Source organism: Spinacia oleracea, chromosome 1 (genome assembly GCF_020520425.1).
Source record: "Spinacia oleracea cultivar Varoflay chromosome 1, BTI_SOV_V1, whole genome shotgun sequence".
NCBI lineage: Eukaryota > Viridiplantae > Streptophyta > Magnoliopsida > Caryophyllales > Amaranthaceae > Spinacia > Spinacia oleracea.
The window spans coordinates 78,257,769-78,284,679 of NC_079487.1; the positions used below are offsets into that span (position 1 = coordinate 78,257,769).

Below are 26,911 nucleotides of genomic sequence, written 5' to 3' on the forward strand. Positions count from 1 at the left end.
CCAGGGACCTCTAAGCCTAAAAGGAGATCTAGCAAAGATAAGTGATAAGTTCTTGAGAACATCAATAATAATCTCCATTATATTGTAACGTGCAAATATTATTTATTGCTTTCATCACCATATATATATGCTCATATAAATTTTACTAATTTATAACGCCTAATAAGATAATCTCTAGACAATTTGGATATTATGTTAGGTTCCTTAAATCGGTCTAAATAACCTTTTCGACATATTGTTATCTAAATTATATGTGCATTAAAAGCAATTCAGATTAGCAATGTTATGTCCCTAACTTGATATCCGACACGAAGTTTCAAACTGGGAAAGACATCGGGGAGTTGATACTGGGCTCTCTCCGTATTAGTTACTTTACCCCCGAACCCAAGCTCTACTCTACAGCTGTATATTGGGGCAATTTCCATTCGGGATCATAAGGGAACCAATTGCTATTGTGATCAAATACTCGAGCAGATCAAGTATCTGCAGTACTCTTGTATCACAAAAAGAGTGCGTTGTTAGTTTTTTCCGATACGTAGGCACAACTATATGGTGGCTCCATAAACTAGTTAAGGCAGGATAAACTACCTTAATTGATCGCAATTGACACAACGTATGAGTGAATAGTAAAGTATCAATTACAATACGCATCCTATTCTTGACAAAAGAAATGTTGTGTATCTGAAAATCGCATCACTTTTCGAACCCCTCACACTCACTCTATCGGTACAAACTACAAACAAAACAATGATCCAAACTAAATAGTCGGATCATGTATGTTAAGTGGGTAGGAGGTGGGTGATGTGGCGTGAGATCTGGTGATTTTTTTTCAAAATGTTGTAAAGAATTCGTTAAAGAAATTTGACACGTGCTTTGACGTGGCAGAAGTATTTATGAAAATTTTATTAAGGTTGTGGCCCTTAGGGTTATATCAATTTATTTTTATTTGACAAGAAGACAAACAAGGAAACAAAGAAAAAATCAAACTAAAACTGAAAATGAAGAAGTTCCCACTTAGCCCTAGCTGCTAACCCCAATTTGAGATTCGTTAAATAAAAGGAGAAATAGCAAAGTCAAAGTGGTTAGTTTCCTGAGAACCGTGACGCACCTCTCAAGGGTGCGTCGTAATGTGTCCCTTTTCCATGGTTTTATTGCTTTCCTCGCCCTTTTTATGAACTGTTAAACTAATTAAATCTGATTGTTCTATCACGCCTAATAAAGATAACATTTTTGGGAAATTGGATTATCATGCTAGGTCCCTTAATACAATCTAAATCAGATAATCGCGCTCGATCTAGTATTATATGTTGCATATTGTTAAAATCAACTCAGATTAGTTTAATAGTTAACGCATGTCCCTTCAATTATTTATGCTGAGCTAGTAAGGATATCCTGCCTCTGGAGTTATCGAAGAGCAAGTACTCCTCTCGGTAGTTACAGTCCCCCGAACCCTCAATCTCTACCTTGCGGGTGTATGTTGAGAGATCCCCACACCAGGGATCACAAGGGAACCTACGGCCGGTCGTGGTCAAACATAATTGCACTCCCTTTATGTCACGATAACCGGGTTTTGTCAGTTTTTCTCATTGTCGTTAAAAACTGAATGGCGACTCCTATATTACTAGTCAATTGGGTGTAAACTCACAGGAAATCCAATTACACTTGATTTGACAAAAAGAAACGTCACACCCACGAGGGACGAGGTCACGCATTAGCCTCGTGCTTTTTCGACCCCCTCACAGTGGCGACTCCACTGGGGATAGTGAAGGAAATACTCGTGCTTGTAGGTAATCAAAATAGCCGAAGGGTGAAACGATCCTACCCCACGTTTATTTCCCCATCAAGTTGGGACGACCTGAAAATCAGCATATTAATGTGAACGGACAGAACCGCATAACGAATCTTGGCTCCCTTGGATGTTTCATCTCGGGAGTTGGGACTAAGGATACCCATCGCCAACCGGGGGGTGCATACGCTTCGAATGTTGTCCACTCGGCACTTTCGCTAGTAGTACACCCGTCCCAAACCCAATCGCTCGCCCATTAGGTCCCTCTCATCGGTGCATGCCCCATTGGCTTACATCGTGATTGGCCTCTTAGGCGAAATTCGTCTGTTGAAGGCACTACCTCGACCGGGGCATGTGTTGGATCTGCGATAGAAGCGGTACCAAGCCAGGCGCAAATACTACCCATAGAAGCCTATCATAAACTACATGACATGTTATTATTGCCTCATGATGTAATGTTAGTTATGTGTAGCGAAATATGTGATTGTGTGTGACAAATAATGTTAAAAAACCAACGACCTTAAAAATTGCCCAAACATTCATAAACCAATTGGCGAAAGAGTTATACCAAAATACGTGTTCCGCAAACCCGAACGATCGCCACAAAAATAAGCGACACTCGGGATGGCCCGTAACGAATCCCACAAACGCTGCACAATGCGTAAAGGACGTTATTAGGCAAGGACGCAAAATCAAAGTTGCAAAAACAAAAGTAGACGAAAACAGAAAACGAGAACCAGCCAGGGACGCATTTTCAACGCCCCCGGCTGGGCGCCAAAATTTCTCACGCCCTACGCTGGGCGCTGAAGTTGCTGCCTGGCCTTTTGGTCAGGCGCAGCAGCCTCGGTGCCCGCGCATGAAGAAAACACGTAGCAAAAAAAACTATTCGTAAAGATTGCTGCGAGGGCGTACGAAAGGCACTCGATTCTAAAAGCGACTAAAAAAAATATAAAAATAAATAACTCTTTGTGTCGTTGTTAGGCCTCCTATGACGACAATGTTCGGCACCAAAATCGAACACGCTAATTGAAATAACCTTGAATGTCACATGGGAAAAGTATTCCAAAAAAATAATGTTTAAATGAAGTTTTCAAGGAAAAATAATGTTCGAATAAAATAAATAAATCCAAGTCTAGACTAGGCTGTGCCAAAGTACAATCTACATCCTAAGTCTTAGTTGTCTTATCCATAGAATCGGTCCTAATGCTTGGTGTCGTTCTGCAAGTTAAAAGGTTAAACCATATTGAGTCTCCCTTCCTAACATTTAAATCAATAAGCACCCATATGTAATTGTCATCCCTTGCTAAGAGTCTACGACCTCAATACTCTCTCTCACCAATAAAAAGAATATATTATAGTATTTGCAAAATGGAAACGGTCACATTCTGAAAATCATTCCCCCATAGTCGCACAACCTCCAAAGTGAACCTAAGATGTCAATACCATTAGCAAAAATTAATGGCCTCAAGGCTTATGATCACATTGGGTCACGACTATCATAGTCCTCTCGAGCCACTTGCTCCTTGAAATACTCCTAAGTATGGACTAAAAGATTTTTCATAAATTCAACATGACCAACCATGAAAATACCCAAATCGGCATACCATAAGGCTACCATTGGGGTAAAGCAATACACACTAAGAGGGAAGCCGCACTAATGATTCTAGTCTTGCAAAAATAAAAATTCGATCTCCTCAATTAACTACCTGGCCAACATTAAACAAAATGGCGCATGACAAATGAACACCCAAGGGTTAAAATCTAAAGTGTCAACCAACGAAAGTTATGGTCCAATTAGCCTAAGTCTGAGAGTTGCTTGGTCAAGTATTATAGGCTTACGCCACGTCATTATTTTGAGCCTATGCCACCTCCTTGTATTCATACACGGGTTATAATCAGAAAAATTAATGAAAGTTCGAGTCTAAATCACAACTTCCAACTAAATCCCGAAAACTGGAATCTGAAAAGAAGCAAAAAAAAATTATTTTCGATGTAATTCTTTCGTTAAATTTCAATAAGGTAAAAACAACATTTTGAATCTACGCTATTTGCACATTTTAAGAAATGACTAAATACGCTTGCAAAGTAAGACAATTTAAAGGTCCACCCTAGGCCTGCTAAAATTAAAAGGTCCACCCTAGGCCTGCTAAAATTAAAGGTCCAAACTAGGCCTACTAAAATTAAAGGTCCACTATAGGCCTACCAAACGAGGCTCACTCAGTCTCGCCTCGTGACTCAAAGACCACAACCATCTACCTCTTAGCCCAAATAAAATTTTTTTGAAGGATTTATGTTGGGGAGAAATCCCAAGCAAAAAGAAAAAAATGGAAAGAGAAAAGGGAGAGCGAAAAGAGCAAGCCATGAAATACTTAAAAAGAAAGAGAAAAGGGAGAACGAAAAGAGCGAGCCATGAAATACTTAGCCCGTACCTCCCAAAGTGCGAAATTTACCCAAGTAAACGAAGGAAAAGAATTGAGTCAACCAATCCAAATCATAAAATTCTACGATGTCTACCCTTTCCAATCCTTATGTTCTTAGACGCCTTCGCTCTGGGGCCCCTGTTCAGCTCATTTAACCCATCCAAGTTCTCATTGCCATAACCCAAGAAACCATTACCTCGACTCTTGTTCTTGAACTTGTTGTCAACCGCAAACCACGTACGACCATTGACACGTGCGTCATACCCATTATTTCCAAAGCCCAAACCTGCTCTTACACCACCATTAGCATAATGACCATATAACTTGTTTGGATACATCCTGTTGATATACCCTTGAGCCGTCCCCATGCTACTCATTGGCCTTGGTTGATGTAAACTCATGACACTAGCTTGAGGCTGCAAATTGTGACTCCTAGCAGATATAATCCTCATGATTGACCAATACCCATACAAATTATCCTATCTCATTCAACCCATCTTTCAAACCGTCTTGAGTCACGAATAAAAAAAAGAAGACAAATGAAAAGTACAAAAATAAAAATAATAAATAATAAAAAAGCAAACTTTGCAAAGCGCCTTTAAAAGTTCGTTTAAAAAGAAAAAGAAGCATTTAGCGCACCAAAAAAGATCCGCCCAGAAATCATTTTCAGCGCCCACAGCTGGGCGCCGGAATCTTTAACGCCCCAGCCTGGGCGCTGAATCTCTCTGCTTGCCAAATTTTGTCCAAAAGTGCTCGTCATTTTATCCGCACATACACGGAAAAATAACGAACACTTGGAGGGGTACAACACGTATCCAGATATACGTACCAAAAACACATGAAAAGATTTTTGTGCAAATACATATACTTAAAAAATAAAACAAAATTTTGGCTTACGGCAAAGTAGCAGATTAAAATAATAATGAACTTCACTTATCTCATCCTATTTCAAACATTACGGTTCCACCTCAGAACGTACTTGTTTAAAATCAGCATTTTAAGAAACCATTTTCTGGCTAAGAACTACGCAAGACATGATTCCAAATTAAATTTATTTAAGGCGGATACGTAGGCAATCCATGATTCGGTCCAACCAATTTGCAAAAACGTTAAAGCCTATAGAATAACAAGAATAAAAAATAGAGTCCCTTATTGAAATTTAATTACTTGCAATCCAAGTCGAAGGAAAATTTAAAGCACGAAGAAGAATCCAAGTCATCAAGATGCCAAAACGAGCACACATCGAAAAATAATAAGGGCACGTACCCTTGCCAGAAGGAGCACTCACACTCCTAGGCACTTAGCCAAGACTCAAAAGATCGCTTCGCCTCAATTGAATGGGGGCTAGCGCAAGCGTCCATGACCTCTAAAGTACTCGACTTGACCCTCCCTAAAGCAAACTAACTCACTTAAAGACCTTCTTTCACCACTAGACATAGTCGTTCGCTTAAAGACCTCCTTTCACCACTAGACACAGTCATAATCGCCAACAAGTAATAAAGGCAGTCAGCTTGCAATAAAGAGGATTGTTCTACGGCGTCGCCCCATCGTTCCTTCGAACTCAGGGCACCCGTTCATGGTACTTCAAATGCTTGCGAATCCCCTTTGGAAAAAATCAGACATTGTCAATAGGACTTGGCACTTAACCAAGGCTCACCCTACTCAGACATATGACACGGGCATCTAAAATCGAAATCTAAAAGCATCGTTAATGGGAAGACATAATAGCAACTGGGGGCTAAAAAAATTGAAATGAAAGAGCCAGGGAAAGAACTAAGTATACCTTGACCTTTTGTACAGACATACACCAAGTAAATCTAAGTCAATTTGAAAACGGTTTATATTCCCGCAATTCGGAAAAAGATGGCCCTAAAAGCCTAAAACATATGCCAAACGGGCACAAGTATATCTTGACGCCTGCACCCTGGCTTCCAGCAAATCCTTAGACAACATTCCAAAAAACGTAACAGTATTTTGATTCACTCATGTAATCCTGTACGAACCCTTCTATAAGTCAACCTACTTAGGACACCTCGGATTGTACACAGTAGGACTCGGATTTCAAATAATTTTCAAAGACTTCTTCGAACATAATAAAGTGTCGTTGGTTTAAACTAAGTATGTATTTATCTCGATGTTGCAAGTGAGTCAAAGAGGTTTCTAAATATGATTATGGGTAAAGAAAGGCACCTAGCTTTTGGTCGAGGCACACTTCAACATGTGACTACCTTGACCATGGCAATGTCGCACAATACGACATCTACAAGAGAAGTAGCAAATCACTACTCGAACGTACCTCGCACTAAACGAGTCTGGTTCAAACTATTCATGATCCATGTCACCATGAATGCATAAAAACGTATGCCAAGCATTATAGCACCAAGCCAATCCCGTAGCTACAATTGGGGGCTTGAGAAAAACACTCTAAAAATGCTCGAAATGACGATTTTATCGCAAATTCTCGACGCTAGTGCTATACATACATCATATGGGCAAAATCCTGAGGTTTAATCGTGTAAAGCGAACCTTAGAATGGCCACAACCCCTCCCAAATTCTAAGCACTACTTAGAATATATGAAGTCACCCCACTAACAAGGGTAACTGAAAATCGCGAGTAACCAAACTCCAATCAAACTACTGCACATAACGCTCGCCCTACAAGCACCCGTTACACAGTCTACGTCGTTCCAAAGCAAAAGCAAAAGAAAAATCAAGGATAAAAAAAAAACTGTCAAATTCTGCCTAGAAATCATTTTCAACGCCCAGAGCTGGGCGCCGATATCTTTAACGCCCCAGCCTGGGCGCTGATTCTCTCGGCTTGCCAAATTTTCCCAGGTATAAAAACAAGAAAAGACATCCATGAATCCTCGCATCGAACGAAGTAATAAGCCGTGCACACCCACGCAGAAGGTGCTACACTTGTTCGAGCACCTGAACGAGGCGTGATGAAGTACTCCAATGCAAAAAATAAAAATGATATCCCAACACCTGGAGGAATGTTCTAAGACACCTGTTAGGCCACACAATCCCGCGTCGCACCATAAGTTCAACCATCCCACGGTACAAGTCTAAAAAAAAGAGTAAGGCATATTGCACTAATGCAGGCACGACCAAGAGCACGTGTAAAAGAGGCAAAGACTACTTATCGCCCAAATTCAAAATGCAAGCCACACGACTTCTACATTAAGGATTAAAGGTAGCAAAATATTACCTACCACGGAAGGGATAGCTCGCACCTACACGAGCGGAACCCCAAGGCATCTTTCTCAAAAGAACCTACCAAAAATCGTACGCCAAAAGGAAGCATCCCAACATGCATACTTGGGGGCTCCAAGCTACGAAACAACCATAGCAAAATAAAAAAAAAAATCTCGAAGCAAATGTTTGAAAAATCGAAAGGGCACGATGTTTGAGCCCACTTCATGAATGGGCCTGACCCCTATCAAGATTCTAACCAAACTATTCAAAATCAGTCATTGCTCAAAAAAAAAACAAAAAATGATTCAAGCAAACTGATTAATGGACCGCACACAACGGCCATTCTATGAACGCTCATTCGCACATACATATCATCTTTTCTAAGTATCGAACATTTACGAACGCGTTCAAAAGAAAAAAAAAGAGGAAAACGAACGAACAAGAGGCCAACTGTGTCATCAAGAAACCTCGCCAGAAATTATTTTCAGCGCCCAGCGCTGGGCGCCGAAATCTTTAACGCCCAGGCATGGGCGCCGAAAATGATCCCAGACCCAAAAAAACAGCTCTGACTTCTATAGGGCCCTGCCATATTCATTCGACTTGAAAATTGCCGATTTCTTTACTGAAAGTCGCACCTCACGGATTTGTTAAGAGTAGCACACCACTACAAAGATCGCTCGCACTTATGAGCACAATCCCAAACACGATCAAGGACATTACAGAATGTGTATCCCCAAGGAACCTCTTTGACAAGAAATGACCGTCAAGCACGAGTGCTTGGGGGCTCGAAGGAAAATATATATTATGCAAAGTCAAAATCATATTCCCGGACTACGTTGCACGCAGTCCCGTGTTTGGATAATCTCAAAAAATAAAAACCGGATTACGACCTCAAGACAAAGGTCGCCGTTGATACTTATACATAGTCCCCTAATCAAGGACCCAAGTAGTGGCAAAATTGAGCCGTAAAGACTAGCTCAAGACCATGAAAGATGATGACCACGAGACAATGGTCCGTCTAAGCACGTTGTCAACCCACGTTCAGGTTGTAACTGAATCCGAGCATCCCTCGAAAGAATTCGCTCCTACAAGAATGGATAAAAAGAAATTCTCAAGAGAAATCACAAGAAAAAAATAAAATAGGGACCTGTCCACCTCAATCAGGCAAGATCGCGTCACGAACCACGCGAGTTCCCAAATTGAAAAAAACGAATTCAGGGACGTCCACCCTCAGCGGACAGGGCTCGCCCACCCTCAGCGGGCGGGGTCTGCGTCACTAGCCGCGCATGTCCTCAGTTTTCGAAAGATAAATCTTCAAATTCAAAATAGGCTCGCCATCTTCAGCCGGCGGGGTCTACGTCACAAACCACGTAGGTCCTTATTTTCAAAAAGCACAAACAAATTTCAAAATAGATTCGTCCACTCCTATCGGACGGGGTGTCCACCCTTAGCGGACAGGTTCGCCATCTTTAGCCGGCGAGGTCTACGTCACAAGCCGTGTAGGTCCTTATTTTCAAAATTTCAAAAACAGATTCGTCCACTTCTTTCGGACGGGGCGTCCACCCTTAGCGAACAGGCTCGCCATCTTTAGCCGGCGGGGTCTACGTCACAAGCCGCGTAGGTCCTTATTTTCAAAAAAAAGCAAACAAACTTCAAAACAGATTCGTCCACTTCTTTCGGACGGGGCGTCCACCCTTAGCGGACAGGCTCGCCATCTTTAGCCGGCGGGGTCTGCGCCACTAACCGCGCAGGTCCTTAGTCGCTGCAGCGATAACTTTTTCTGATTTTCCCTTTTCCAAAAAATTAGAGGATTGGTTTTCCGTTTTTTTCCAAAAAAGAGCGATGTGCTGGATTTTCCTTCGTTTTACGTCCCATAAAAACAAGGGGGTTTTCTCGTTTGGCTAGCCCTGAAAATGAGAATCTTTAAAAACATTTTTACCTCGTGGTTGGGCTTGGCCAGGCCCAATTACACTTTATAGCTTTGATTTCGAAAACATATGTAGCTACTCCCAATGACAAAGTGAGGGAGTTTCTACGCTTCTTTAGATACTTCCAATGACAAAGTGAGGGAGTTTCTATACTATCCGTTGACAAATCCCAATGACACGTGAGGGATATGTCGACACTTCAAGTGATGACCCTTAAGTCAAATGTTATCACTCAGGGGCACGTAAGACCCTCGCAAAAGCAGGACACCATGGCTTGTGTGACGCACTCCGTCTAATACTTTGACCATCGTCTTACTCCAAGACTCAGTCAAAGTGGGGGCTAACTGTAGACACCTACTTTTGTCCCCATACCCGAAAGGGAAGGTTCGATGATGAGAACATAAATCTCCACTTGACAACGCATCTCCTATAAAATAACGAATCTCAATCACCCTTTTCATTTCACCCGAAACCTGCTTTTTCTAGAAACCTGCTATTTATGGAAACCTGCTAAAAATAGTAACTGCCGTAATGGGCAGCTGTTAAAAGTAGCAAGTCATAAAAGATAGAAACCTGTCAGAATTAGGTGTTGCACTCCAACATAAATCCTAAATGAGATAGAAGTTGCGAGAGAATCCTATTCCTAATATGATTCGAAAATAAGAGTTACGTATTAATTAAAATCCTAACGAGCCTAGAGTTCGTAACGGGCCCAGACGCATTCCGTCATAAAGTTAATACGCGCTAAAAGACTCGGATAAGTCTCAAACACTCCGGATTCTAAGAGTCCAAATCTGACAAAGAACTCGGCCCAAACATCATTTTCAACGCCCCGCCCTGGGCGCTGAAATTGCCTGGATCCTATTTTCAACGCCCAGAGCTGGGCGCCGAAATCTTTGACGCCCAGACCTTGGCGCTGAAAATACCTGGGACGTGTTCTTTCCTAATTCCTCGTGGATTAGAGTTCTACAATTCTATCTTTCCACGAACTCTTTTCTATAAATATAACCCCAAGTTCGAAGTGAAAGGACACAACACACAATTCATATTATGAGTATTGACTCCAACCCCTAAGCCTAAGCCTCACGCTGCGAAATTGATCACGCGTTCTGTCGCAATCGATCCAAAAATCGAACAGAACGTATCCCGTCCCGTAATTTGAGATTCGTTAAATAAAAGGAGAAATAGCAAAGTCAAAGTGGTTAGTTTCCTGAGAACCGTGACGCACCTCTCAAGGGTGCGTCGTAATGTGTCCCTTTTCCATGGTTTTATTGCTTTCCTCGCCCTTTTTATGAACTGTTAAACTAATTAAATCTGATTGTTCTATCACGCCTAATAAAGATAACATTTTTGGGAAATTGGATTATCATGCTAGGTCCCTTAATACAATCTAAATTAGATAATCGCGCTCGATCTAGTATTATATGTTGCATATTGTTAAAATCAACTCAGATTAGTTTAATAGTTAACGCATGTCCCTTCAATTATTTATGCTGAGCTTGTAAGGATATCCTGCCTCTGGAGTTATCGAAGAGCGAGTACTCCTCTCGGTAGTTACAGTCCCCCGAACCCTCAATCTCTACCTTGCGGGTGTATGTTGAGAGATCCCCACACCAGGGATCACAAGGGAACCTACGGCCGTCGTGGTCAAACATAATTGCACTCCCTTTATGTCACGATAACCAGGTTTTGTCAGTTTTTCTCATTGTCGTTAAAAACTGAATGGCGACTCCTATATTACTAGTCAATTGGGTGTAAACTCACAGGAAATCCAATTACACTTGATTTGACAAAAAGAAACGTTACACCCACGAGGGACGAGGTCACGCATTAGCCTCGTGCTTTTTCGACCTCCTCACAGCCACATGCTCCAATCTAGAACCTGCCCACAGGCATTGGATTATTGTAGGCTACCCATGCTGGCATTAGATTTTTCTAACGCCTGCTTCCTGGTTTCAGCACCTCTATGATTCTTTTCTTCATCTATTTTTTTCGGCCAATTTAATTTTCACTATAAATACGAGCCTGCTAAATCTTCGAAAAACACCGTCAATCACCAATAATCATCAGTAAGCATTGACTAATTATGAATTCTCTCCCCTCGACACTATGTGTAATTCTTTAGCATCATGCATGTCTCGATCTGTGTACTTCTTCTTATTCTAAGCCTAGTCGTTAACTGAATCTCTAGCCATACTCTGGGGAAATATCCGAGACTCTAGGAATATAGTGAGGTTACTCTGGAGAATTGAATCAAGAATGAGGATCTTTCAGTCAGCCACCAGAAATTGAATCAAGAATCAAGAAATTTTCAAGCTCATGTTCTAAATTTATTCAACCATGTTCTAAATTTTCTAAATTACTCGTGTTCTAAATTTATTCAACCATGTTCAACAATTACTCGTGTTCTAAATTTATTCAACCATGTTCTAAATTTTCAAGCTCATGTTCTAAATTTATTCAACCATGTTCTAAATTTATTTAACGATGTTCTAAATTTGTTCAACCATGTTCTAAATTTTTCAACCATGTTCTAAATTTATTCAACAATGTTCTATATTTTCAAACTCATGTTCTAAATTTATTCAACCATGTTCTAAATTTTCAAACTCATGTTCTAAATTTATTCAACCATGTTCTATATTTATTTAACGATGTTCTAAATTTATTCAACCATGTTCTAAATTTGTTCAACCATGTTCTAAATTTATTCAACCATGTTCTAAAATTTCAAGCTCATGTTTTATTCAACCATGTTCTAAATTTATTTAACGATGTTCTAAATTTGTTCAACCATGTTGTAAATTTATTCAAGTATGTTTTAATTTTATTCAACCATATTCTAAATTTTTAAACTCATGTTCTAAATTAATTCAAGCATGTTCTAAAATTATTCAACCATGTTCTAAATTTTCATACTCGTGTTCTAAATTTATTCAAGCATGTTGTAAAATTATTCAAAGATGTTCTAAATTTGTTCAACATGTTCTAAATTTATTGAAGAATGTTCTAAATTTAATCAACAATGTTCTAAATTTAGAACCGAGAACCTAGTCAACACATATACATATATATATACATGTTCTAAAATTTCAAGCTCGTGTTCTAAATTAATTCAAGCATGTTCTAAAATTATTAAAAATGTTATAAATTTATTCAACCATGTTCTAAACTTATTCAAACATGTTCTAAATTTATTCAAGCATATTCTAAATTTATTCAAAATTTCAGCATGTTTTAACTTTATTCAACGGTGTTTCAAAATTTATTCAAAAATGTACTAAATTTATTCAAGCATGTTCTAACTTTATTCAACATTGTTCTAAATTTATCCAAGCATGTTCTAAATTTATTCAAGCATGTTCTAAATTTATTCAATAATATTCCAAATTTATTCAAGCACGTTCTAACCTTATTCATGCACGTTCTAACTTTATTAAAAAAAAAAAAAAAATAACCTACAACGCACCCTACTAGCTATATATATAAAAAAAAATCAACAACTTAAGGTTAGTACTTTTTTAAACATCAATGAATTTTCAAGATCAATTGTTAATTTCAAGTTGATCAAGGTAAGAATGTACGGAGCATAAACTAAGTACACCGATCTAAACATCATCTGAGGAATTCAATTACTTTTTTTTAGAAACACAATCTAACATTATGCCTTGCTGAGGATGACTGAGTTCGTTTGATATCTCCAGCACATTCAAACAATCAAACACATTAAAAAATCATGGATAGAGTAATACTAATTGTCAGCCTGATTAGGAGGTGTTCGTTTATCAATCTCTTGCACAACAGACAACGGCGAGAGGCGAGAGGCGAGCGGCGACGAGAAGTGACCACCGCGAGAGGGAACCACCGCAAGGAGTGGTCGGCGAGCAGTTAAATCGGGAAATCGATTTCGAAACCGCGAGAAGGAATCACCGCGACCGGCGAGAAGTGACTGGAAATAAACAAAACCGCCGCCACAATCGATTTGGTTTGAATTTGTTCGAATGTCGATTGAGAATGACGATTGAGTATTAGATTTTGGATCGATTTCGATTTCGTTTAAATTGGGAAATCAATTGATTTCGATTTCGCGATAACAAAGGAACCACCACCGCGAGCAGCGGCGGCGGAGAGAGGCAAGAAGAGACCGGCGAGAAGCAGCGGCGAGAGGCGAGAATTTGAAAATTAGGAAATTGAAAAATAAACCCAAACTCACATCATACCTTCGAAAATCACCAAATCTGGAAAAAGATGATGAAGATGATAGATGATATTGTGTATTATATCATGAATTCTTACAATTTGAGGATGAATTCACTCAAAAACTGCAGTAATTTGGGGCAAAATTCAAACCGTAATTGAAGAGAGGAGAGAGAGAGTTGTGAGGAGAGAGTGTAAATGGTGTGAAACAGGATGACGAATGGGGCAAAGGTCCAGCTGAAATTACCCAAAATGCCATTATTATACTACTCCCTCCGTCCCGGAATACTCGACCCGGTTTGACCGGCACAGAGTTTAAGGGACTTGAATTGACTTTTTTAATTTAATAGGTAGTAGTTGATAGTGGGTATTATTTTAATGTAGTTAGTGGGAAATGTGTAAAGGGGTGGGGTTGGGGAGAGTAGGGGTTGAATTTTTAATTATTTTTTGTATGGAGTAGGGGGTAGGGGGGTTAATAGGGGTGGAGTGAGAAATAATATAATATTGTTAGAATATTTCCATTTTTAGAAACAGGTCAAGTATTAAGGGACGGCCCGATAAGGAAAACAGGTCAAGTATTCCGGGACGGAGGAAGTATTAGTTTTGGGCGGTTAGATTAGATTTGATCTTACGGTCTAGGAAGTGTTCTTACCGTAAGAGAAGTGTTCTTACGGGAGCTTTTCTATATATATATATATATATATATATATATATATTAGGGTGGATATGGGTCGTTATTTCGCTGTCCACCAATCGCGCCTCTATAATAACGCGCATTGGCACATCTAGCACACCAACTATTAACCAAATCAAAAATACCAAGAATAACAAACACTGCTGATTCAAACCGTATCATTCCGAACTCCGAAGTACCCAAATGGACCATAATGTAGAATAAATGAGTAACTCATGTATTACTCCCGTTTGACAAAAAAACACGGGTTTTAAGAAAAATGGAATATAGTACATGAAAAAATGAAATAAAATACAAATGATGATTAAATTGTATGGAAAAGTAGAATGAAATACATGTGAAAGAGAATATAGTACATAGGATAGTGGGTACATGGGTGGGGTTTTCAATACATTTTTAATTAATATAGTACATGAGAAAGTGGGGACCTTAATAGACAAAATTAGAAACAGGACTATAAATTCGGGACGCCCGATTTAGAAAATAGGACTATAATTTTGGGACGGAAGGAGTACTATAATGTTATGATAATGTCGGCGTACTTATATATTCCACAAAACTTTCCAACATATGCATAAACACGACATGGGACTCCGAGTCACAAGATATTTGTAGACTATTTAAAAACTAATTGAGCTTGTTCACGGTCTTTTAAGCCGAGCTAAAGATAGCTCGGGTTTGGCTCGTTATGATCTCAAGCCGAGCTCAAGTTCGAGACGAGTCGAGCTTTGACCGAGATGAACATCGAGTAGTTCGCAAGCAGATTCGACTCATTAACCTCCCTAGTTGAAACTAATGTTACCCACATTTGAGTTGTCCCACATTGAAAAAAGAGGAAGCTTGAGGAGTTAATCCCTCAATTGCCAATTGATTTTAGTGTGGAACCTTAGTTGGGCATACAAGATCAAATAATCACTCTCAAATTGAAGTGGTCGTCAATCGGCAGATTATCAACTCGTCTACCGGATCCATAGTAACAATAACACGAAGTACACCGGTTGCGCATGAGGTTTTGTGTTAATCTAACTTGACCTCTTTAACTGAAAAAGGTCATCACTCATATATACAGTATCAAGTATACTCACAATTTTACGTGAGGTATTAGTCCAAAAGGCTCTCCAGAAAACAAACTATATTTATTTCCAAGAAAATAGAGCAAGAAATGTCAAGATAATGATTTACCGAAAATGATAAAGGTCGCAACATGCGACCTTTAAGCCCTGTCACAATGATGACATGTCATGCTTATGTGTCGTGATTTAAATTGGAAACTAAAATATTTAAATTATATAACCTATTATATATATTTCAAAAAAAAGTAGGAAAATCTTAATATTATAATTTGTTTCTTTCTTTATATCGATTTCCTTATTTGCATATTTTCATAGTAAAAATATTGCATTGGTAGTAAAAATATTGTGATGACGCAAACCTACGTGGTGCCTATATGTACCAATTAGATTCCAACACGTAAGATTGCGACAAGTAAATGTTGTCGCAACTTGCGACCTTTATCATCACCCATGATTTACAACATTGCTTCAAATCTTAGTTTGCTGTCCACTTTACAAATTTTCATCAAATTACAGAGCAATATCAAACCACCCAGCAGCTGAAAATAACTCGAATTTCCTTATCCTTTTGTAATTAACAACTGACCCAGGCTTGCAGCAGAAACCAATGTTAAATTACATGACGGAGTATGACTCCAACATCTCGGGGGTGAAAATGTACATTGCACAATCATGAGGCTCGACAGAAGTGCCAAAAGACGATACTGCATCTGCGGCAACTATGTCGTGCTGCCACCAATAAATTGAGTGTATCGTTAGCCTAAGATATCAGCTATTACAACATTATATCAATGGCAACTATTTGAGCAAGATGATCACATGATAATTTACATGCCCCCTACTCCAGCTTTTTTCCCCCATTAAAATACATGCTACAATAGCTCGTGTAAGAAAATTCTGGCAATCAGGGATGCTTTTTTCTTTTGCAGCCCAAGATGTTGATTGGTGATAAGTTGTTAAAGAATAATAATGAATGGGTATAATTCCATAAAAGTAAAAGCTGAATATAGGAGTCTTATGTAACTTTAAGTGTGACCTGGTCTGATGTTATATGGCCTTTGTCAAAACAGAGACTCAATGAGCACGGAACAGAAGATGCCAAAAATACGATCTTTGAATAGTTGCAAGAAAAATTCCCGCTTTGACAAATAAATTACGAGAAAAAAATAATAAAGAAGATGTTGACGCACCTTCCACAAGTCTCTGATGGAAACACTGACTGAAGATTGAAGTCCCAGAACATTCCATTCGGCAGTAATCAGAGCAGCACTTGAACATCTATTCCAAAGAGCAACAACTAGCCTATTCCCAGACAGGGGACCTGCCCAAACCTAGAACTCCAATATACAGCCTATTAAACAAAGCTCCAACAAAAGAAGAAGTAAAAATACACCATTCATTCAGAAATAGTTGTCACGCTGTACCAACCCCTCATAATTAGAATTTAACTTGATTGTAAAAAAAATAAGACCCTTCGTAATAGTTTTTCCATTTCTAATTTTTCCCGTAAATTAATTTATGCCGTGGCACACCTACATTTAGGAAAAATGATAACGTTTTCCATATATTAAAAATATCTCCACATGGTAGAAGTAATTCCCATGCAATTTTTACCAAATATCATTCAGTAGTTCTATATATTCGGTTTTAGCTCTTCAACATGCAGAGACCTTGATAATTTGACATGTCGTTTCAGACTTTAAAATTAGGAAACAAAACATGAAACTATTGAAAGCAGAAGTCCGAAGGAAAATTAGTTTACATATTCAGTAAAAAGGATTACCTGCTGGCAAGAATTTGGTCCAGAGGCATGAACCTTTCTTCCCTGGACACCAAGAGAATCTAAGAAGTGAAAAGTTCAAGTATATTAGTTGATCATATAATAACTGTAAAGGATCAGGAATTCGACGTAAAAATAAGCTAAGGTAGCTAGCCATTCCTCTCTATGTCACTACTCCGTACATAATATTCCCTCTTAGGCAATCGGAAGATCTAGATTGTACATTTTTATGAAAAAGACGTGATGCTAAGTAATTGTTCCACAACGACACAAATAGAGGGGACTCGAGAGAGCAATACCTTGGTTTACACCAATTACCTCCGTGTTGCTAAGGATTTTCAGTGTCTCAGCAGTCATGTTTCTGATATCACAGCCAATCAATAGAGGAGCCTGAGAATGTAAATGAATGAATATCACTATGCATATGCTGTACATGGAACACCTTTTAAAAACCTTCAGCAGTGGTAAAATACAATTTTGAAAGCAGATAAATTGATAAATATATTGAATCAGAAAACCGAATGATTTCCCTTCAGTGTATCAAAGGATGAGAAATGGAAACTACAGGCATACAATTTATACACTGTCAAAATGTCAGAAAAGTCAAAAAACATTGAGAACTAATCAACTATAGAGCTAGAGAAATAAGAAGTCTAAATAGGACTAACAATAAATTCACACATAAGGTATTTGGGGTATAGCTATGTCACTTGGACATTTCAGTTAAGACGTCAACTTTCAAGCAGGACATGGGTGCAGCGTGGCAAGTCAGACTTTGAATAACAGAGGAGTTCCAAGAAAAGGAAAAGAAACAATTCTATTGAGTTTATGCTATGAATTAGAGGGGCACTTTAGTAAGTACTAAGTAGAATTATAATTAAGGCTCTATTGTTCTTTCACCTTGTTTTCACTTATTCCTGATAAAAAAAGGGTCAATACGTTTAGATAAAGATAATATAAGATAAGTTAAGATAAGATAAGGGTTAATAACTAATAAGTTCAAAGGGCACCTATTTATAACTTTCAATAAGGTTCAATAAGATAAGATAAGACAACGGGTAATAAGATAAGATAAGACAAGTACAGGGCCAATAAGATAAGATAATATAAATGAAATTCATGTCAGTCAAACGGTAAATAAGTTGTTAATAGCTTGAAGGACAATATAGTTAAATTGTTAGAGTAGGAACTCCAAAAATAAGGCAAGTTAGACTTTTAAAGAGATGGAGAGGCATGTTGAATACTGTCGAAAGTAATTAAACGTCTGCGGTTGAGTTGGGAGAGTGTCATTCCTCTCAAAAAACTGGTGAGGCTGCAATTGATGAATAGTCACCTTTATTAGCATTGATTCAGTCATATCTTTACTTGTTCTTAATATCTCTATTCTGTCAATAAGCTAGATGTCTTGATCATCAATCTATTGCAAATGATTAACTATTGAAAACATTGTGTTTCCTGAAGGATTCACAATTTTATGGCTTAGGATTACAATGGACTCAGTCAAAATGACTATTTTAACTGTTTATGCTTGTTATTTATTATGAACTACTTCATATCAGTTTTTTAGGTCAAGAGTTACAATAGGAAACGTATTTTTAAACACAAGAGTAAGGCTGCATGACGACTCAAAGATAGTATCTTTAGGCGTATTGAAGGGACGTCGACAATGAAGTTGATGAAAACATGATGAAGAAAGATAAGTAAACAATAAAAAGTAATGTTTCACATCACCTTCATCAGAGCCCAGATGCTAAAATGTGCACGATACTCATTGTAAGTCATCCCACCATTTCCTACCTCCAACATATCCGGATCTGGACAGAATTATAATTCAAAATTAAGTCAATCGTAGTTATCCACCTGAATAAGATCTTTAGTATACAATCATCACCCTTACCGTTCCATCCACCAGGTCCTGCATAGGATGCCCACTTGTCATTTAGATCAGCAATTGTAGTCATGCTATTTAGTATAAAATGCTTGTCAGCATAAAATAAGAGTGTAATGGCTTAAGCAGAGAACTTGAGTTCTTCCAAAAGCACACCCATGAAAAGATATTGTGCATGCAACTTTCATTTTGAACTTCAAATCTGTATAATATGGTTCCAGGGATTACAAGTATCTGTAATTCGTCAGTCTGTTTAAGGCCAATCATGCCATAATTTAGAATTTTGAGATGATAGCAAAAATGGTCAGTGATGTTATCTCATACATGGTGTATAACTGTATAATAATGAGAAGTGCAAAATCTGACATGACCACAGTTAGGGTAAATTATTAAAGAGAATGTCATACAGAGAGTGCTTACCTTGCCCATGAATCATTTATGTCGTCTGTTGTTCTCCAGCTATTCCCAACTTTTCCAGCCCACAATGCAGGGTCATCGACACCCCTGTGTAAAATAAAAATGAGATACCATGGAGTTTTCTTGAGATGCACTTTCTTCAATTTACCTTAAATAACACAATGTTATAAGAAGCTTGAATTACCATTCACAAAGTGAATAGAAAATTGGGCGCTCGGTTGCATTTAGTGCATCACGCATGGGAGGATATCTGCAATCCACAAACGTACATCCCTTGTCAAAGGTGTTCAATAGAGATGTAGAAAGAAGGTCAAATTATTACCAACCTCTTTTTTGGTGGGATACCCAAATTGAAGCAGTTGTCATATTTCAAATAATCAACACCCTGTAACATTAATAGCATATAAACAGGAAAACGCACACAATAAGACCAACTGAACAGAATTATCAAACACCATACACACAAAGCTTATAACAAAATAAAATTTACAAATTTTCAATTGTACATTTAAAAGCATTAAAAATCCCACATTTGTAGAACTTTCCGAGAAGTTAGAAGAAGATGTCTGAAATTTGATTTTAAATGGATTGAAACAACCTAGTAAGTAGATAAAAGTAGTTAAATGTCCACGTCATTTTTTTCTATCTCAAGGGATGATGATTCATCTTCCTATTGTGTGTTTCCGACCCCAAGTGCTGCAGAACTCTGTATAAGAGAGAGGGACAGATAACTAAATCAAACACCTCAGGGGTTTGATACTGTGAGTCCAAACACATATCAAGTACAGCCAATATCATATACATGATACCCGGTCTTCAGGGAAGTGATTTTACACATCTTGTTGCTACATCTGATTCCCCATAATTTATCTAGATCCAAAGTTTTTTTTTTCCAGCAGAGGCAAAGAAAACTAGCTTCTCTTGAAACTGCTCACGTTGTAATAAATCAATTTGTATACTTTTGGAGTTAAAAAAAAATGAAGAGAAAGATATCTAGGACCACAAAGAGCGATCAAGTTAGTTATTCAGATGTCTCCAGAATCAACCAAAGAATATTTCTGAAAAGCCTAAACACAAAAATTATCCAGAATGCTTAAACATTATCCAATAATGCTAACCCATTTTTCCTGGATTCATACTTTGGGATCTCCACCATATTAGATACGGAGTATATATTAGCCCAGATATCAACTTCCTCAATAACTTAGAAAATTGAACATGTTAGCAATCTTGCGATTTTCGAGGTAATTTATTGTATCCGATGTAACACCTATACAAGATGGTAAAGCCGAACTGATTAACGCAATGTAATATTTTATAGGTAGTATGTTGGACCTAATCAGCACATTAGACAACTAGACATTAGCCACTCATATTTGGGTCCATGCTTATAAAACATTACTCTAAGCATCTTTTTTCTGTTATCCACAAGATGGTCACGCTATAAGCATAAGTCGGGCATCAAAAGTAATCTCTGAAAAGACACAAGAAAGTACTGAAGTACAGGACATTTAGTAAAAGAGGAAAGGAGCAATCAGGAAAAATATCAGAATTTGACGTCTTGTAATAATACTGTCAAAGCAGGCAGAAGGATGTAGAAGCAATCAATTATATTTCACCCACCAGGGTCACTTTTGAAATTTCGCGGTTTCCACCCACCGCATATTTAAGAGCCATTTGTATGCAGTGAATCAGAGCCTAAACCATGTTCTTATTAACTTACCCTAGGAGGAAGGATAAAGGTAAAAAAAAAATCTGATAAACCCTTGAGGTGTTATGGAAACGGTTATGGAGGCAAGGAAGGGAGTTATACTAGAGAATCTTAGTTTGTTAAGTACTACGTAGTAGAGTAAAGCACAAGCTAGAATATCTATACCTAGTCTATAAAAAGGAACACCATAGATTATTAAAAGTCATGTGGCATCTCATTATTAGAAGCTATGTGGCATCTCTCCTTTTATCCATCATTTTGTTTTGTTTTTTTTTCAATTTTTCTTTATTGTTTCTATGATTTACAACTTTTAATGCATCTTCCACTCTATTTTCCTTATTCAACATCAAGTTATTAATAGTCTAATATACTCATTAGTCTCTTCCACTCCACCCTTTTAATATCCAATATTTATTCAACATATAATTTTTATATTTTTCCAACCTTCAAATTACACCTTTATTTAATTCATATATTACCAAAAATCAAAAGTACTCACTAATTAAAACTTTAAAAGACATCTGAACAACCACTATACAACCTCCCGTTCTATGAACGGGCTCAAAAGCTAGTTTTTTTAATAGAAGGGGCACTAGTGGGGACAGCAGGGAATTATCCAGAAAAGTTGCATTCACTCATTGTAGTCTCAAATATTGGCAAAGCTTATATTAGTGTTTAATCACTCCGATTGACATTAATACATTCATATCCCCTGCTACTCTTCCCTGATTGATTCTTCTGCATTTTCTTGTTCTTATTCTTCCTTTTTGTTCTGTGCTTATTTTCTATAATTGAGTGCACTGAGTTGGCTGAGGAATATCTTGATTCTTAGCATGCTACCACAGGTAAAAAAGTGTTATAAAAACACGGCTGGGGGTTAAAAATCGCTTGTTATTTTGGAATGTTACAGTTTACAGGATACTTTTAGCTGTTAGATATCAATTCTTGTTGATACTACTCAGTTGGATGGTCCAGTGATATCACAGGACTTCACCTCTATGGAAATTTGAAAGTTTGTTTTCTTGATTTCAGGAGGAGTGTGAAGGATAACCAAATAACCAAAATATTATTTCAGGAGCTTTGTTTTCTTCGAGTTTTTTTATTGTCAGGTCTCCACTGTTCATTTTGTAATTTTCTCTTTCAAAAATGGATCAATCCAGAAGAAAAAAGTTAACAATCTCACCTATTCTATGACATCTGTGAAATAGCACTAGACAGTTGAAAATGGTGAAGACAAAGTCTACCATGAGTTACTGACCCAAGAAGCAAAAAGCTCAGCATCCTCATCCTCGTGGTAGAGTGACCCTGGTCGAACTTGACATGTAAAAACCCTACGAAAATATTAAGAGCTAACTCAGATGAATACATAATGAAAATTCTTGTTCCAAGTGACATTTTGATCTATAATATATGCTTAAACTTATTCATATACATCATACCCAGCGTCAGAATAGATACCAAGCTTGAGGGCTTTAGCATGAACATAATCTGCAAGAGCTTTAATTCCGGAAGGGAAAGTCTTCTGATCAGGTACTAACTGATCCTGCATAAAAAGAAGCATGTAAGAGAAAAATGGCATACCTACCAACTATGAGAGAACACATGCCCATAGTCCATAACAACGAAGTTGAAGGTCTATAGTTGTAGAAGGAATTCAAAGTCAATAAGATAAGAACTGTGAACTGCGGACCTTTAAATTCCGTGTTTCTTTGGACCAGCAATCATCTATCATCAAAGACTTGAATAAGTAATTGAACAGAAACAAATGAAAGACAATCTAAACCAATAATGCGACGACAATTAAGTTAAACTATAGCTGCATAGTCATAAGTAACATACACTTCGGTGTTCTGCAGTGACTGAAAGAGCGTGTGCTCACCTATATTTACATATACATAACCTAAATCAGCCAATCCTGTTGAAATAAGTGCATCAGCTGCCAGAGTAAAAAGTAAAATTCAGTGTTAGTAATATGTAATTAAGCAATGATGAACATGATAAAAGGGATCATCAATCAGGAAAACAAGAACGAACATCAATTAATTGAAAAACAAGTACGCACAACACATGATGAACTAGGTGCCATAGTCTCAACTCTCAAGTATGTAAAAAACAGAAAACACGTCCTCGGAGAAAGAGAAGTAGTTCAGAGTCAAGACCCAAAACACCAGCCCACCACTAACCCCTAAACAACTGCCTTATTACACTCGGAATTCGAGCTACACAGTCAGGAAGAATCGAAAAGTAAAAGAGTACCGGACAGGATGCCATCCTTAGAATCCTAGATAAAGACATAACTCTGAGTTGTATTGGGGATTGGGGAAGTACTATTCACATAAGAAAGTTCAGAAGTATAAATCAAGGTTCCCAAAACATTAAGTTACTAGCACAATCATAGGACTCATTTGATCATTTTTTTTGGTATAGGGATTACTAGAGATATAGACCGGATTCAATCTCAGGTCTTCCTTATCACCCCCAAGACCTTCATTTTTTGGAAAGAAAGAATTATATTCTAAAGTTAAACTTTTTCTGAGCTTCAAAAATCATGTACTTCGTATATAAAAAATATGATCAGTTGGAACATCCATAGTCAACTACCAAAGAACCAGCATTATTAGAGCTTAAAATTCTTATATACCCAGAAATCAAAGCTAAACAAAAGTCTTCTCAATTAGAAAGTAAACTTTCTGCAGATTCAACTAGTTATATAATTTAATAATAATAATAAAAAAAATCTATGGATGATCAAAAGTTTCTTCCCATGAAGATCAAAATCAAACTTTTGACTGCTTACAAGTTACTATGTGCAACAAAGAATCAATACCTGTCTCCTTGATGACTGTCTCATTTATGTTACAAGCAAAAAAGTTCCAACTATTCCACCTACCAACAATCAGGTTTAAATCATATTATTAGTCTTCAAAAACCCAATTGGAAGTATAACTAAAAACCATGAATATCAAGATTTTATTTCAAATTTTCCATAAACCAAACCACAAAAGTAGCAACTTTGATCATAAAATTCATACCCAGATAGCCTTCGGAACTCCTGATCACATAGAATCATAATCAACCAAGCAAACAAGTAAATAAATCAAACCATGACTATAAGTACATCATACTTCCCCCCAAAAGCGGAAATTAGATACTACACTCAGGGAGCATGATATGCATCATCTATAATCTAGCAATTAGGTAAAAGTGGAGAAATTACCCCATTTGAGGAGTCTGAGCCAAGCCATTAAAGAGCTGAAATCGGCCATAGTTGGAAATATCGTAGATTCTGTTAAATGTTGGAGAAAACAACAATTTATTGGTGTTGAAATTATCGAGAAGAGGGAGAGGTCTGGTCGCTATGGCAAGAGAAATTGATGACAGAAATAAACATAGAAAAAGGAGAATTAAACAAGGAGGTGTTCTGATTCTGATGATGATGTTACTGTTGCTGTTGCGCTCCATTTTTCTCCCTCTTCCCACGTCTTCTGCAATCTGCTTGTGCTGGATAAACGTTAGGAGAAAAAGATGGATTTTCTGTATAATACAGTAGACTTTGGAGTATATACTCTACAAAACGGATACTCCCTCCGTCCCGGAATACTCGACCTGGTTTGACCGGCACAGAGTTTAAGGGACTTGAATTGACTTATTTAATTTAATAAGTAGTAGTTGATAGTGGGGTATTATTTTAATGTAGTTAGTGGGAAATGTGTAAAGGGGTGGGGTTGGGGAAGAGTAGAGGTTGAATTTTTAATTATTTTTTGTATGGAGTATGGGGTATGTGGGTTAATAGGGGTGGAGTGAGAAATAATATAATATTGTTAGAATATTTCCATTTTTAGAAACAGGTCAAGTATTAAGGGACGGCCCGATAAGGAAAACAGGTCAGGTATTGCGGGACGGAGGGAGTATTGTTTTTTCCCCCGTTTGGAAATAGCTAGAATGGACCAAATGCGGGAACTTGTAAGTTGTAACACGTGAAGGGTAGTTGGTACCCTTGACTCCTTGAGCGGCGGAGTACTTGAGTGATGTGTGTCAGGTTGGGTAAAACCATTAAACCATACAATACTCCCTCCGTCCCTTAATACTCGCACCGCTTTCTTTTTCGGGTCGTCCCTTAATATTTACATCGCTTCTATAAATGGACATCTTACCAATATTATATTAATTCTCACATTTATCTATTACCCCACCTACACCCCTAATCCCTACAAAAAATCATTTAAAAATTACACACCCCCCACACACCACTTCTCACCCTTACACATTTTCTACTAACTATATTAAAACAATACCCCACTATCAACTAACATCCATTAAATTAATAAGTCAATTCAAATGTCTTAAACTCTGCACCGGTCAAACCGGTGCGAGTATTAAGGGACGGTGGGAGTAATACTTTATCTATTTTTTAATACTCGCAACATTTTGACGTTTACACTTTTTATATATTCTACTCTAACTATTATTGCTAGTGATGTATATGTAAAATAAAACACAGTCATGTAAGATCTTGTTAGATTAATCTTAATATGTAACGCCCTGATAATCCTTATATTTATAATTTCTTTTTCCGACTAATATAAAAGAATTACCAAGATATTACCGTCACCGTGATAACGGCTAAGGCTATTTACCAGAATTACGCAGCTGAAATAACTAACTTTCAAAACATAATAAATAGTTAATGGTCAATCAACAACCTGGAACCATTAAGGCCCAAAAACCAAAGCATTAAATAGCTTAAAACCCATTAACTAAAGTTTAAATAAATGTATTAGTCATGACTAAAAAATAAAAGTGGAGTTTATAAATACGGAAGAGTAAATAATCTCTCAACATAATTCTCAGGATAGCTTCTCCCGCAAGTTATCTCTACAAACCTGTTTATTGAAAACTACTCCGCAACAACGCAAATGCAATGATGGATCATCATAGGGTCATTAAGGCGAAGGCCATGACCGGAAGACATGAAGCACGAAGTCAGCAAAAGCTGAGTACGAACAAGCTAGAATGAAATCCTAGTCTAACATGCTTCACTCAACAATATATTAATCCACATGCAAAAGCCATTTAATAAACAATTAATCATGGAGACAGACTCGATACTCAACACGACTCTTGACTCACAGATTAATAAGAATTAGCTTTGAACGGGTAAAATATAATAACCACAGAGGGAAAGATAAGGGTGTTAGGAGCCAACCAAGCACCAAATAATAAGGGTCAGACTTTCTATCGACAGTCGGACCATACCGACGGAATTCCTGCGCATAAAAGCGATAAAACAAAATAATGAAACAACGTCTTGTATCATTCAAGGAGTACAAGTTTCCGACAAGACTCCCCCCATTGTTCATACTCAAGGTATATACGTTCCAAAAGTTTTGAAGCTCATTCGGGTTACACTTTACGTTAATTAATGTTTTATGTCGAAGACGACTCAAGACTCAACACAAAACGTAACATGCAAGCAATTGCACAATGACACTTGATTTTAATCCTTTAGGACTTGTGATCAAACATAGGACTCAAGTGAAATTACTCCCATTGTTCCTTCTCAAACACTGTTGAGATAACCCGACATTTCTAGTTAACAAGCGGGGTGTGCCCATAACACGAATAGTCCTTAGTTCAATTCACATAAACTTCCCAAACATATTCTACTCGGCGGTAGAATAAATGATGCACTGAGGCATATCCACTAGGCTCAAAGTATGCTAGACATCCCGTACAATAGCATAACCATAAAAACTTGCATGCGAAACACCCATACATGCATATAACTTGAACAACATGCTCGACATAATTCAACGAT

The 26,911-nt window shown here is 37.7% G+C and overlaps 1 protein-coding gene across 1 annotated transcript; it reads right to left on the bottom strand.

Moving 5' to 3' along the window:
• Window positions 1-15,661: 15,661 nt before the first annotated feature.
• On the bottom strand, window positions 15,662-24,621 carry LOC110801714 (alpha-galactosidase 3). The gene is made up of 15 exons (XM_022007119.2): window positions 24,311-24,621; window positions 23,921-23,979; window positions 22,973-23,029; window positions 22,784-22,818; window positions 22,533-22,636; window positions 22,352-22,424; window positions 19,709-19,767; window positions 19,567-19,632; window positions 19,386-19,469; window positions 18,975-19,039; window positions 18,809-18,891; window positions 17,377-17,467; window positions 17,081-17,139; window positions 16,488-16,628; window positions 15,662-16,026 (listed from the first exon to the last, which is right to left on the bottom strand). The coding sequence occupies exons 1-15, from the start codon at window positions 24,553-24,555 to the stop codon at window positions 15,913-15,915; spliced, it is 1,335 nt and encodes a 444-aa protein (XP_021862811.1). The 5' UTR covers window positions 24,556-24,621; the 3' UTR covers window positions 15,662-15,912.
• Between the last annotated feature and the right edge of the window lie 2,290 nt (window positions 24,622-26,911).

What these genes read in the sequence shown, in the direction of transcription:
- LOC110801714 (XM_022007119.2), bottom strand. Translation starts at nt 24,555, where the DNA reads ATGGAGCGCAACAGCAACAGTAACATCATCATCAGAATCAGAACACCT. An exon ending in GGTATCTATTCTGACGCTGG is followed by an intron (nt 22,425 to 22,532) that starts GTATGATGTATA and finishes ATATTTTCGTAG; the next exon opens with GGTTTTTACATGTCAAGTTC. An exon ending in GGTATCCCACCAAAAAAGAG is followed by an intron (nt 19,633 to 19,708) that starts GTTGGTAATAAT and finishes TGTGGATTGCAG; the next exon opens with ATATCCTCCCATGCGTGATG.